Source organism: Taudactylus pleione, unplaced genomic scaffold, assembly GCF_031769625.1.
Source record: "Taudactylus pleione unplaced genomic scaffold, aTauple2 ptg000130l, whole genome shotgun sequence".
NCBI classification, from domain to species: domain Eukaryota; kingdom Metazoa; phylum Chordata; class Amphibia; order Anura; family Myobatrachidae; genus Taudactylus; species Taudactylus pleione.
Window position 1 is genome coordinate 852,331 of NW_028284532.1, and position 13,367 is coordinate 865,697.

Sequence of the window (13,367 nt, forward strand, 5' to 3'; positions counted from 1 at the left end):
TCTTCTAGCCCCCACTCCGACAGGTGCACCCGACGCCGGCCGGGCACCAAACTAAACTGAGGTGCCTTGGCTCGGGGGCGGGGTATAGGAGGGGGACCCTAGTGCATCCTGGGAGTCTGAAAAGCTTAACTCTATGGTGCCCAGCGACTGACGTCACACCTATACCCCCAAGGTATCCTGTGGATACCCTATGGACCCTGAAGTAGAAAGACAGAGATGCTGCTAGGTGTATTAGCTACACACGTTAGAGAAGGTTTAAGATGTGAAGTAGTGTCCTCAATGGGGGCTAGGAGCTTGATAATCTCAAATTCTTGTTTGACTGTAAGCTCAGCTTTTTGCCGAGTGTGCCCAGAAAATGACTGAAAGGCTACTAGTAGAGCTAGCTCCCAGGCCTACACTATCACAGTGTGAAGTTGTGCGTATGTACGTTTGTGTATATCTATCTATTTGTATCCATCAATGGTCCTGTTGTTCCTCTTGGTCTGTAAGTTCTATTTCACTTTCTGTCTTTAGTTGCTGTGTGTGTACATTATCAGTTACAACTATAATAATAAGATTTCATTATGATAATGTCTATGGTTAATGTTAGACTGGAGTTTTTGTGCCAGAATGATCATTTATAACAATACAAATAGTAGGAGATTACTGGTGACTTGTGATCCAGTATGATCTGTACTCTAACACCAGAACTGTGCTCTATGTAGTCATGCCCTTTATTACAGTCTCAGTAAATATACCAGACAATGGTGCTCTGACCTAGCAACCAGGATGTTTATTTTGTTTTGTTTTCTTATTACAAGCAAAACATGTTTTGTATTTTACTATTGGAAGGAATAACTTATTATTGTATGTGTACAGAACTGGAAAAGGTCACTTGATTTATGACAGCCGCTTGTAATCTAAGAAAGTCCCATGCAGCACAGACTAGAGGCCCTTGGTGCACTACAAGACCCAGTATATATTCGCTGAATATTGTCTATTTTTGTTTAGCATTTTAAATACTTATTTTTATTAAATTATAAATGTTGGATAATAAAGATGAATTCAGTATATAGAGTGACTGTACTCTGCAGTTGGTTGATAACATTTCCAGGGACAAATCTATAAAATCTGAGATTGTCCATAGAACTTAGGGGCAACCGGTAACAGACATTGGGGCTGATTTAGAGTTAGGAGCAAATAAATAAAAATGAGCAAATACGATGCTCCTTTAACAACCCCTGTCACAATGCAAGAAGTGGAAATGCCCTATTTGTTTATTATGCGGGCTACTATTACATGTAGAGAACAGATACACACCCCTCCCAACTGCACATTTTATATCTGCCCCACCTGCAGCGCAACAGGGATTTGCCAAGGTGCAAATTGCTGTTTTTTTGTTTCTTTTTCTCGAATTTCCTCCTAACCCTAAATCAGGCCCAGCATGTCCATGAAGTCATAGTTTATAAAGTTGTGTTAAAGTCACAAACAAAGGAGTTGTGCCGAAAACTGCCTCAACCCAACTCATTTATAGCTGTATGAAGAAAAAAAAAAAAAAAAAAGAGTATTCTGCAATAAAAATGTATTAAACTGAATGTAAATTTAGGTTTCACAGGTTTCACATTTAAACATAGGTTTCAAAGATACTGCTATACCATACAATCAGACTCTGATTATTGACAGCCAGTTGCCGTTTACTTTAATTTAAAGTCATAGCTTTTAGATTAGCTGTGGGCTTACAAATCTTACTACAGCAATACTTATCCATTATTCAGTTTTGAAAATAATACAGGTTGAGTCTCCCATATCCAATATGCTTGGGACCAGGGGTAATTTGGCTATCGTAATATTCCGTATTTTAGAATACATGCGTATCATAATTAAATATCTTGGGGAAGGGACCCAAATCTAAAACACAGAATGCATATATGTTTCATATACACCTTATACACACAGCTTAAAGATGATGCTATACAATATTTTAAATAATGTTGTGCATTAAACAAGTTTTGTTTACACTGAACCATCAGAAAGCATAGGCGTCACTATCTCAGTCACGTTCAAAAGATTCTGTATTTCGGAATATTTGGATAAGGGAGACTCAACCTGTAATATTATTTATTTAGTACTTTTTCTATGAATAGGACTCAAATATAAAATTATTATGCGGATGTCAAGACTATGGGGCCTGTTTCAGAGCTGCACATACAGAGGTCCCAATTGCAGCCACTTTCTGTGGTGGGAAATAGATTTGGATTTCCCCTGTATACAAAGTCTCCCACATCTACAGGACCACACTGCTGCCATCCATCTGCTGGTTAGAGCAATCATCATCATCATTTGCACCCACCCTATCCATTGTGCAGGAGATGCATAGTTCAGACTGTGCATTGAGCTTGCACTCTTGCACCTGGCACTCGTGTCCAAGATGTTCATTGTATTATTAGTTCACCCAGGGCACATACAGACACGTATAACATCACTATAGTTACCTCAGGGGCAAAGTTCTCTGGAGGGCTGGTTTTGCTGGGCTTTGGGGGCATATCCACACTGGAGCCAAATGCAGCCTCCTCTACATCATGAGTATCATGCCCAGTCACTGCGGATATAGATGGGTCCAAATATAGGATCTATGCATCACAAAAATAAAATGTAGTCAACAAAGCTATACATAGATTATTTATATTTAGAACAACTCATTAATATATATATGTTTAATCTATCTCTGCTCACCATGGAATAGCTATTAGCAGGGATGGATTAACAATGGGGCGGATGGAGTGGCAACTACAGGCCCCCTGAAGAAAATAGGCCCACGGGATCTTCTGCAGCTCACCACTCATGCAGCGCAGCGGGACTAGAATCAAGGATCTCACCGAGAAGGTGGCTCCGACAGTATCAGGCAGCGCACCTGCCTCCCATCCACCCTGCCGCATGCCTCCGTCAGGGTACAGAGTCTGACTGACATGCTGTGGATCGTCCCTTTTCCAGGACCAGCCTCCTATGCTCACAGTGCTCAGCTATACTGTAGTGAGTAAGCAGGCTTACGTCAACATAGTGGCCCCTCCCATCCCCAGGACTAGGCACGCCCCCTTCCTGCTCCTATACCCAGCTGCCTCCCTCCTGAGACTGCCCCTCTACTTCTCTTCTCCCTGTCCCACCTCTGCAGCTGATCGAGTCGTCACTAGAGCAAAGAGACAGAGAAGGTAAGTACCTGTAGAGGGTGATGTCACTATGTTGTAATAGGGGAGGGTTAGTGTAGTAATAAAGTTATGTAGTGTGAAAGACAGTGTAGTGATGCTGTGTGGGGAGATAGTGAGTGTAGGGAAGTAGTATAGTTATGTTGTATGGGGAGGGATAGTGCGAGGATGTAGCGTGGGGAGGCAGTGTAGTAGTGTTGTTATGTAGTGGGGGAGGTAGTAAGAGTATGATGCAGTGTGATACAGTGTGGGGAGATAGTATAGTGATGTAGTGTGGGGAGGTAGTGCAGTGATATAGTGTGGGTATGTAGCATAGTGATATACAGTAGTGTAGGGAGGTAGCATTGTGATAATAGTGCAGGGATGTAGTGGAGTGATTTAATATAGGGATGTAGTGTGAGCAGCGTAATGATCTAGTGTGGCGAGGTGTTTTAGTGCGGAGATGTAGTGTGGGTAGGTAGCATAATGATGTAGTGTTGGATAGTAGTTTGTGGAGGTGTAGTGTGGGAAGGTTGCGTAGTGATATAACGCGGGATGTAGTGCAGTGATCTATTGTGGAGATGTAGGACCTCATTCAGTCGGTCGTTGCGGCCCCACGGTCGTATGCCACCGATGTTCGCTGAACTGCGCATGCGTAAAGTTCGCAAAGTTGCTGCTACGATCAGAAATTTCTCTCTCCTTGAACACTGCCAGGTCGGTGATTTGAGTTACAGAATGAGGCGTTTATGGGTGGTAACAGGGGAAGGTGCTTGAAAACGGGGGAGTGGAGATCCGAACGCAGGCGTGCCTAATTATGCGAACGGCGTTTAATGGGAGTGCATAATTAACAAAGTAGTGTCATGGCACACGTGACATGGGTGGTTTGTACACTGACATGATCGTAGTGCTTAAGAGAGGGTATGGTCAACCTTAAGCTCTACGACCAGTTCCGATGGTTCCCGATGGTCTCGATTAATCCTTATATGCCCGGAGATGACGTGCAATGCGTACGAGAAGGGGGCGTATTTTTTGTCTTCCGGCCGCTTCCTCCCCTTGTTCGGCCAGCTAACGATCCGATCTTAGAGACGCAACATGCAAGTGCATCATTTGCATATCCGGCCCCTTTTCCCGTACGACCGTGCGGCCGCAACGACCGACTCTGAATGAGGTCCGTAGTGTGCAGACATGCAGTGATATGAGGGAATGTAGTGTGGGAAGGTAGTGCAGTGATATAGTGTGGGAGGTAGCATAGTGATGTAGTATATGAAAGGTAGGGCAGAGATGTAGTGTGGGGAGGTAGTGCAGTGATATAGTGTGGAGATATAGTGATAGTGTGGAGATGTAGGTCAGTGATATAGTACGGGATGTAATTTTGGTAGTTAGTTAGCACTGATTATATCTGATGCGGCAACACACAATAGGCCCTTCATAAATTTCAGCTCCAGGCCCATGTGGACCTTAATCTGGCACTGGCTAATGGGAGGCACACCAGCCCAGGAGACTGGAGGGCCAGCGAAGGACCTTGACCACTGGGGGCTGCCGGTGACACTTCCATTTCATTCTGTTATTATGCAGCTCCTGTTTATCTCCACTCCCAGTGTCATTTGGATCTCCTGTTTCTTAGCTGGGAGAAAAGCAAAAAAGAGCAAATAGCACCCTGGTAAGACCATGTTACACTGCAGGTGGGGCAGGTGTAAAATGTGCAGATAGATTTAGATTTGTGTCCACATTCTAATTTGCAGTGTACAAAGAAAGCGGGTCCAGCATTTGGGGGCTGCATGCAAAAGCAGCCCGTACTTACTCTGCATGCAAAAAAAATAAAATGTATTTGCATCCTATAGATTGTAAGCTTGTAAGCAGGGCCCTCTTACCTCTATGTCTGTCTGTTATTACCCTGTTTTGTTCTATCAATGTTTCCAATTGTAAAGCGCAACGGAATATGCTGCGCTATATAAGAAACTGTTAATAAATAATAAATAAATAAATCTGTTGCAGTGAAACATGGTTTGTCCAGGGGCACAGCTAATAGGTCTTTTTTACTTTACTCCCCACTCAGAATCAGGCCCATGATGTGCTATACTTTCCCCTTCACATGTACAGAAATATGTTGGCTAGGTAATATGGGGGTCACAGGTATATTTTCACAATTTACAGCTTTTTAAGATTTTCCGTTGCGTTTGTGAGTGAATGTCAGCTCTCTCATTCACCTGGTCAGAATGGGGACTGTTGGCATAGCTGGATGAACCTAATTTTTGTGAATAGATTGCTAGTCCTAACGTTTACTTTAAAGCACAGAACTGTAAGAGTAGCGCCAAGGTCAATAATGTTTATTGATTAACAGCATTATTACCCTCATAACGAGTTTCATATAGATCCTGCTCCGTAGTCCAGAGTTCTCCAGCTGAAACCACTGGTCTAATGTCAATTGATCAGCAGAAAGGATGCGGCCCAGTGAAATGGACAAAGAGCCCAAAGAAAGCTGGCGATCATCATCTTTCACCTATGAAAGAACATACACATTGTTTTCCAGCTTCACAACTAGTGATAACACAACGGTCCACTAGCTCCAATCTCACCTGTATGTCCAGGTCCTGCAGGCTGGGATTGCGTAGGAAAAAACGGAATGGCTGCTCCCATACGGGGGCGTTTGTGTTGTACACTGTCTGCAAAGAAAGAACAAATACAATAATGCATTACTTCAATCCTGCCAACACCTGGGAAGAGGAGTGATCCATGCTTAAGTCCATGAAAAAGCTTTAGAATTCTGTATTACAATTATGGATAAAATGTCTTAAATATTATAACAGAGTTTGTAGAAGTGTCTATAAACTGATAAGTACAAACTCATCTTGTTCTTGTGGCTTCTACTGAAGTGTTATTACATCTGTTTGAAGAGTTACAAGAAATGCAGAAAACAAAGAACCACTCACTTCAGGGTATTTGCAAAAGCTTCTTAGAGCTGTGCATGTACAAGAAAGCACCCAACATTTTGGGGGGACACTACGCTCCCATTCTAGCACTAGTTGCGGAGAGGTGCGCTAGTGCTAGTTGTGGAGAAGGGCGCTAGTGCTAGTTGTGGAGAAGGGCGCTAGTGATAGTTGTGGAGAGGGGCGCTAGTGCTAGTTGTGGAGAGGGGTGCTAGTGCTAGTTGTGGAGACGGGCGCTAGCGCTAGTTGTGGAGAAGGGCGCTAGTGCTAGTTGTGGAGAAGGGCGCTAGTGCTAGTTGTGGAGAAGGGCGCTAGTGCTAGTTGTGGAGAGGGGCGCTAGTGCTAGTTGTGGAGAGGAGTGCTAGTGCTAGTTGTGGAGAGGGGCGCTAGTGCTAGTTGTGGAGAGGGGCGCTAGTGCTAGTTGTGGAGAAGGGCGCTAGTGCTAGTTGTGGAGAGGGGCGCTAGTGCTAGTTGTAGAGAGGGGCGCTAGTGCTAGTTGTGGAGAGGGGCGCTAGTGCTAGTTGTGGAGAGGGGTGCTAGTGCTAGTTGTGGAGAGGGGCGCTAGTGCTAGTTGTGGAGAAGGGCGCTAGTGCTAGTTGTGGAGAGGGGTGCTAGTTGTGGAGAGGGGCGCTAGTGCTAGTAGTGGAGAAGGGCGCTAGCGCTAGTTATGGAGAGGGGCGCTAGTGCTAGTAGTGGAGAAGGGCGCTAGCGCTAGTTGCGGAGAAGGGCGCTAGCGCTAGTTGCGGAGAGGGGCGCTAGTGCTAGTTGTGGAGAAGGGCGCTAGTGCTAGTTGTGGAGAAGAGCGCTAGTTGTGGAGAGGGGCGCTAGTGCTAGTTGTGGAGAGGGGTGCTAGTTGTGGAGAGGGGCGCTAGTGCTAGTTGCGGAGAGGGGCGCTAGTGCTAGTTGCGGAGAGGGGCGCTAGTGCTAGTTGTGGAGAAGGGCGCTAGCGCTAGTTGTGGAGAGGGGCGCTAGTTGTGGAAAGGGGCGCTAGCGTTAGTTGTGGAGAGGGGCGCTAGTGCTAGTTGTGGAAAGGGGCGCTATCGCTAGTTGTGGAGAAGGGCGCTAGCGCTAGTTGTGGAGAGGGGCGCTAGCGCTAGTTGTGGAGAGGGTTGCTAGTGCTAGTTGTGGAGAAGGGCGCTAGTGCTAGTAGTGGAGAAGGGCGCTAGCGCTAGTTGTGGAGAAGGGCGCTAGCGCTAGTTGTGGAGAAGGGCGCTAGTTGTGGAAAGGGGCGCTAGTTGTGGAGAGGTGTGCTAGCGCTAGTTGTGGAGAGGGGCGCTAGTTGTGGAAAGGGGCGCTAGCGCTAGTTGTGGAGAGGGGCACTAGCGCTAGTTGTGGAGAGGGGTGCTAGCTGTGGAGAGGGGTGCTAGTGCTAGTTGTGGAGAGGGGCGCTAGCGCTAGTTGTGGAGAGGGGTGCTAGTGCTAGTTGTGAAGAAGGGCGCTAGTGCTAGTTGTGGAGAAGGGCGCTAGCGCTAGTTGTGGAGAAGGGTGCTAGCTGTGGAGAAGGGCGCTAGCGCTAGTTGTGGAAAGGGGCGTTAGCGCTAGTTGTGGAAAGGTGTGCTAGCGCTAGTTGTGGAGAAGGGCGCTAGTTGTGGAGAGGGGCGCTAGTGCTAGTAGCGGAGAAGGGCGCTAGCGCTAGTTGTGGAGAGGGGCGCTAGCGCTAGTTGTGGGGAGGGGCGCTAGTGCTAGTTGTGGAGAAGGGCGCTAGTGCTAGTTGTGGAGAAGGGCGCTAGCGCTAGTTGTGGAAAGGGGCGCTAGCGCTAGTTGTGGAAAGGAGTGCTAGCGCTAGTTGTGGAGAGGGGCGCTAGTGCTAGTTGTGGAAAGGGGCGCTAGCGCTAGTTGTGGAGAAGGGCGCTAGCGCTAGTTGTGGAGAAGGGCGCTAGCGCTAGTTGTGGAAAGGGGCGCTAGCGCTAGTTGTAGAGAGGGGCGCTAGTTGTGGAAAGGAGTGCTAGCGCTAGTTGTGGAGAGGGGCGCTAGTGCTAGTTGTGGAAAGGGGCGCTAGCGCTAGTTGTGGAGAAGGGCGCTAGCGCTAGTTGTGGAGAAGGGTGCTAGCGCTAGTTGTGGAGAGGGGTGCTAGTGCTAGTGTGGGGAAGGGCGCTAGTGCTAGTTGTGGAGAAGGGCGCTAGTGCTAGTTGTGGAGAAGGGCGCTAGCGCTAGTTGTGGAGAGGGGCGCTAGTTGTGGAAAGGGGCGCTAGCGCTAGTTGTGGAGAGGTGTGCTAGCGCTAGTTGTGGAGAGGGGCGCTAGTTGTGGAAAGGGGCGCTAGCGCTAGTTGTGGAGAGAGGCACTAGCGCTAGTTGTGGAGAAGGGTGCTAGTTGTGGAGAGGAGTGCTAGTTGAGGAGAAGGGCACTAGCGCTAGTTGTGGAGAGGAGCGCTAGTGCTAGTTGTGGAGAAGGGCACTAGCGCTAGTTGTGGAGAGGGGCGCTAGGTGTGGAGAGGGGCACTAGGGATAGTTCTGGAGAGGGACGCTAGGGGTATAGGCTCAGCAGGATCATAAAAAAAGTGATTTCAATTAGAAGAGACCACTATGTTAGGATAACAATATTTCCCTTTTCTTTTAACAATCTAATTTAATTTAAAGATCTGAAGGCAGGGGTATTTCAGAGTTTTAATCCACCAGTACCTAGAGACCAGCTCTACTATGTTAGCATATTTGTCTTGACCGCAAAAACACCGTCTCATCCCTTCTGCCATTCCAGCAGTAATTCTACACAATGACCACACATCACTCTATCCTGTCACTTACCTTGCTCTCCTGCGTCATGTCCTGCACTGACAGCTGTACCATGGGATTAGGCTGCTTCACTGACTTTTTCAGCTGAATAGACAGAAAGTATAAATAAAATAAGAAAAAAAATGAGAATGTTAGAGAGATGATGAATTTATTTTCAAGCTGGTCCCTATCCACTAGCAAAATGCCTCTATTATTTTTTATTTATAAAGGTGCCACAAAATGTACACAGTGCCGTACAAAGTAAACCTACAAAACATATCACATTAACAGGACATTAGAGCCTTAATACAATTCAGAATCGAATGCCATAACATAAGTACCAAACATTAACATCACATCAGACTGGGAAGGACAGATAACTCGGACATGTAAGGCAACTCAATAAAGCTAGCAAGTGTCACAGGGGGGGAATCAATTCAGTAGTGGGTGATCCTGTACCTAACATATGGGTGAGCAGACAGAATCAGCCTGCCCGTAAGAGCTTACATTCTAAGGGAAAGAGACTAACGGTTGGAGGGTGATTTTAGAAAGATAAAGGGTTGGAGACGTATTGATCCAAAAGGGAGACTGAAATGTTTTAACAAAATTGTGGAGGCTGTTAGAAAGTCTGACTGCGTGAGGGAGATGGTTCCAGAAGATATGGGCACCTCTAGTGAAATCTTGGAGACCAGCACATGACAGGAAGTGACCGATGCAGAGGAGAGGTGGCAGGAGAGGTGGTAGCAGGCATCAGGAGAGAGAAAGTGAAGGAGGTGGGAAAGTATGGGGTCAGGGAGTTCATCCCTGGTGGTGAGGGAGGATTCATATGGTGTTGCAGTTGAGGTGAAGGTGGTGGCGGGGACTGTAGAAAGGAGATAGCATTGTGGATGGATTAGATTTTATGCGGCAAAGTGCAGACCAGAGCGGGAAGGAGTAGCAAGGGAGGGAGCTGAAGGTAGCAATGAGGCAGCGTGGGTTGGAGAATTGGAGAGAGATGTGAGATTTGAAGTAATATCGTTTGCCGTGAGACAGAGCAGAGTTACAGGACCGGAGCATGAATTTTAAATACTTTTTTTTCACGTGATTTCCTCCAGTACCGCTCAGCAGTGTAGCAGCATTTCTGTAGGTAACAAGTAAGTTTAGAGTGCCACAGTTGGGGAGCGTACTACTATGTATAACGATATATAGTGGAGAAGCCAGGCTGCAAAGTTATCTAGAAAGTAGGAGGATGGGCCATGGGGTAGTAGATGACCTCAACACAATGATGAACAGGGTAGAAGAGGAAAATAAAGGGAGCCTGAAAGTAGAAGTAGTGTTAAGGGGGCAGGACACGGAAGGTGCAGCGTGGGGAGAGAAGGACTAACACGCCTCCACATTGTCTGTCACTAGGAAGACGGGGGACTCGCTCTCTCCCACACCTAACTGAGAGGGCAGCAGGGGAAGCCGAGTCAGACGAGGGGAGTCCATCACTGTAACATCTCTTGGCTTTCTATTGGCCACAGCTGTTTATCACAGCCAGCAACATGAGCAAAGCAATTCCATAGGGAGCTAGTCAGTGGCACGAATATAGGAGAAAATGTGATGTTATTCACCTAAAGATATAGGTTATTTTCAGGCTATAATAAATCAATAGCTTTCTCTTTTCTATGCTTTGTTTTAGGAAGACTGCTTGTTATGTCACCATGTAATCAACATGTGATGTTGTTGACTCGCTAATTAAGGACCAAAAACACAAGTTGTCTTCTATAAACAAGGTTCTAATAGGATTTGCAAATATATATTTAATAGCTTCAGGAGATTAAAAGAAAACCACACTAATATTGGTAGACATAAGATTAAATAAAAGATATACGGACCAGGGACTAAATGTAATAGCTTTCGATCTTCAGCCGCTACGGGGATTTATGCAAATCTCCCCATATTTTTAAAGTGGCAATCATTTTACAGGCTAAACCATCTTGGTTTAGCATTTAAAATGATTGCCGCTTTAAAAATGCAGGGAGCCTCACATAGATTTCCGCAGCGGCTGAAGATCATTTAGACCCAGATATCTAACAATAAAACAGAAATTCATTACGCATGAATGTGTGTAAAAACAACAGGTGAAAAACAATAAGCAAAGTAAATAAAGCAGCATATATTTGTGCTGAAAAACCTTGGCTGCATATCTGTTTTTCAATCCTTGTCAACCAATATTAGCCCGTTTATCTTTTTCTGCACTCATATATACTCTTATATAAGCTGGGATATTGACACTCCCTATCAGCTGCTTTTGGGTATTACAATAGCACCATTGAGAGGATATTTTTCTCATGTAAAACCAGCTCTTATACACAGCTTCACTTCAACAAGAAGGTTACAGCCCATTTTTGGTCATGTAATAATGTCCAGTGGTAGAGCTGCCCATGGTGCTTTATTCTGCACTGTGGGCCTGATTTGGGTTGGTTCGCAAGGCTGCGTTCGCACGCGCCCGCTCGCTGCGAAATTATGCTAATGAATGCAATCGCATGGCAACCGTAGCACTATACCAATACGCCCACCACTGTATAAAGCCGCCCACTTCCCATGACATGCATCCGTAAGCCAATGAACACATCGGGAACATCGAACCCATACGCACAGTTGTGGTTGACCATGACCTGCCGCACAAACTGCTGAACTTCCTGTTGCCAACTAGATCTCCGGCTATGTATACAATCGCAGGGGCTTAAATATGCACACCCCTTTAACGGCGTTCAAGCACACAGGCACGCCTGCGTTCGTCCGACCACCCCCCCTCTCCACCCCCAAACGGTTACTTCCTGTCAATCATTGTGTAATGGGATTGCGCGCTTACTGGGATAGATTCCCGATTGCAGCGGTCGGTTCACGCACTGCGATGCATGTGCAGAATTCAAACATCAGCCGGCAGCGTGCGAACGCAGCCTTTGCGAACCAACCTGAACCAGGCCCTGTGTCCACTGTCCTAGGCAGGGGAATGGCACGGAGTTATTCAATGACCATGAATATAAACCCTTAAGTTCTTTTAACAATTGACCTAATACCCTACAGCACTAATGCTGGCCATAAGCATTGTGATATAGCAGGCCAAATGGGATTTTCTCAGATTCCATGGGAGACATTGGAATACGCTAGGTATGGGTGGAGCTGGAGGAGTCCAGGTACTAGAAGGTTAAAGTTTGAACAACACAGGCTTCTCCTCCCCTATACCCCACCTTTTTACCAAAACTACTAACAAAGTCAAAAGAACAGAGAGTAGGAGGAGAAGAGGAGAACCGGGCACCCAGAACATACACAGTAAGAGAGACTGGAGAACCTGGATCACCACACCCCCAAAAATCAACCCAGAGCAAAGCCAGTGGTGTAAGGAAGGGCATCCAGTGTCCTCCGTGGAATCAGAGAAAAGGATTCATCAGGTAAGAACCAAAATCCTCTTTTCTCTGTCATGCATGGAGGACACTGGAATGCCGCAAAGCCAAAAACTATAGAAACCGTTCTGCCCAACAGAGGATCTTCTGGCTTCTCTCATAGCTCCCTGGCTTTTTGTACCATCCTGATGATTTATACATGATACTGCGGCCGCATTGTTCGACTCGACCGTTACTACACTGTCCTGGAGAAGTGGCCTCGACTGACAAAGGACTCTGTAGATTTCTCAGAGTTTCAGAATGTTGATCGAAAGGGGAGATTCCTGTGCAAGGCTATATTCTTGTCCCTGGGGAGGTTTGCAACAAGGTCCCCAAGTGATGCATCTTTTGAGACAGAGGGCCTGATTCAGAGCCGGACGCTCTGACAGAGAGCTCGCTCTGAATCAGGGCCGGCCTTCTGTTTTTTTAGAGCGGCCTCCTAGCCACTCGCATAGCTGTGGGTGGCCACCCACAGCTATAGCGAGCGGCCAGGAAGATGGTCGCGATGGTCAAGACCATCACGACCATCGGGCTTGCGATGAGACCCTTGTGGTAGGGTCTCGTTGCCGCAAGCCCTAGAGTGCTTTCGGCTCTAACAGTGCAGAAAGCACTCCCACTGACATCACTTGTGATGTCAGTGGGGCCGGCCCCAGACAATAGGCGTTCCCATGGGAATGCCTCCGTTTGGGCAGCCACTCCCCCGGCCCACCCACCAAAGGAGGCGTGCTGTCACTCAACATCAACAGCACGCCCCCTTTGGTGCGAGACCCGGAGCGACGGTTTGCCCATCGCTATTCGGGTCTCGCACATGCGCACGACGGAGCCGGCTCCGTCGTGCGCATGCGCACTGGGCCACCATCGACCGGCTTGCTAGCGCTCAGCGCTCACGAGCGGGTCTGAATCAGGCCCAGAGTTGGGCTGGACTTGCTCCAAATTATGAGCCGGGAAGCATCTAGAGAAGAGGTTCTTGTAGGGAGACTGGAGACTGAGCCACAATGAGGAGATCATCCAGGTAGGGGTGTTGATCTGAAGGTCGACCACCATCACAGTCATTACCGTTGTGAACACAAGGTACAGTTGATACCAGAAAACAAGGCCCAAAATACTAGAGCACTGCAAAGTGTACGAATTCCTGATGGTTCTCCTGGATGGAAATATCTAAATAT

General features: G+C 47.0%; 1 protein-coding gene across 2 annotated transcripts in view; it reads right to left on the minus strand.

The window, feature by feature from the left end:
- Positions 1-13,367, minus strand: part of ESYT1 (extended synaptotagmin 1) — a 133,557-nt gene that overhangs the window by 48,402 nt on the left and 71,788 nt on the right. For both annotated transcript variants that reach the window (XM_088473056.1, XM_088473055.1), the window contains exons 15-18: positions 8,828-8,899; positions 5,735-5,821; positions 5,509-5,658; positions 2,472-2,609 (exon numbers count right to left, since the gene is read on the minus strand). In XM_088473056.1, the coding sequence (XP_088329182.1) occupies positions 2,472-2,609; positions 5,509-5,658; positions 5,735-5,821; positions 8,828-8,899 (447 nt within the window). The remainder of the gene's footprint in view (positions 1-2,471; positions 2,610-5,508; positions 5,659-5,734; positions 5,822-8,827; positions 8,900-13,367) is intronic.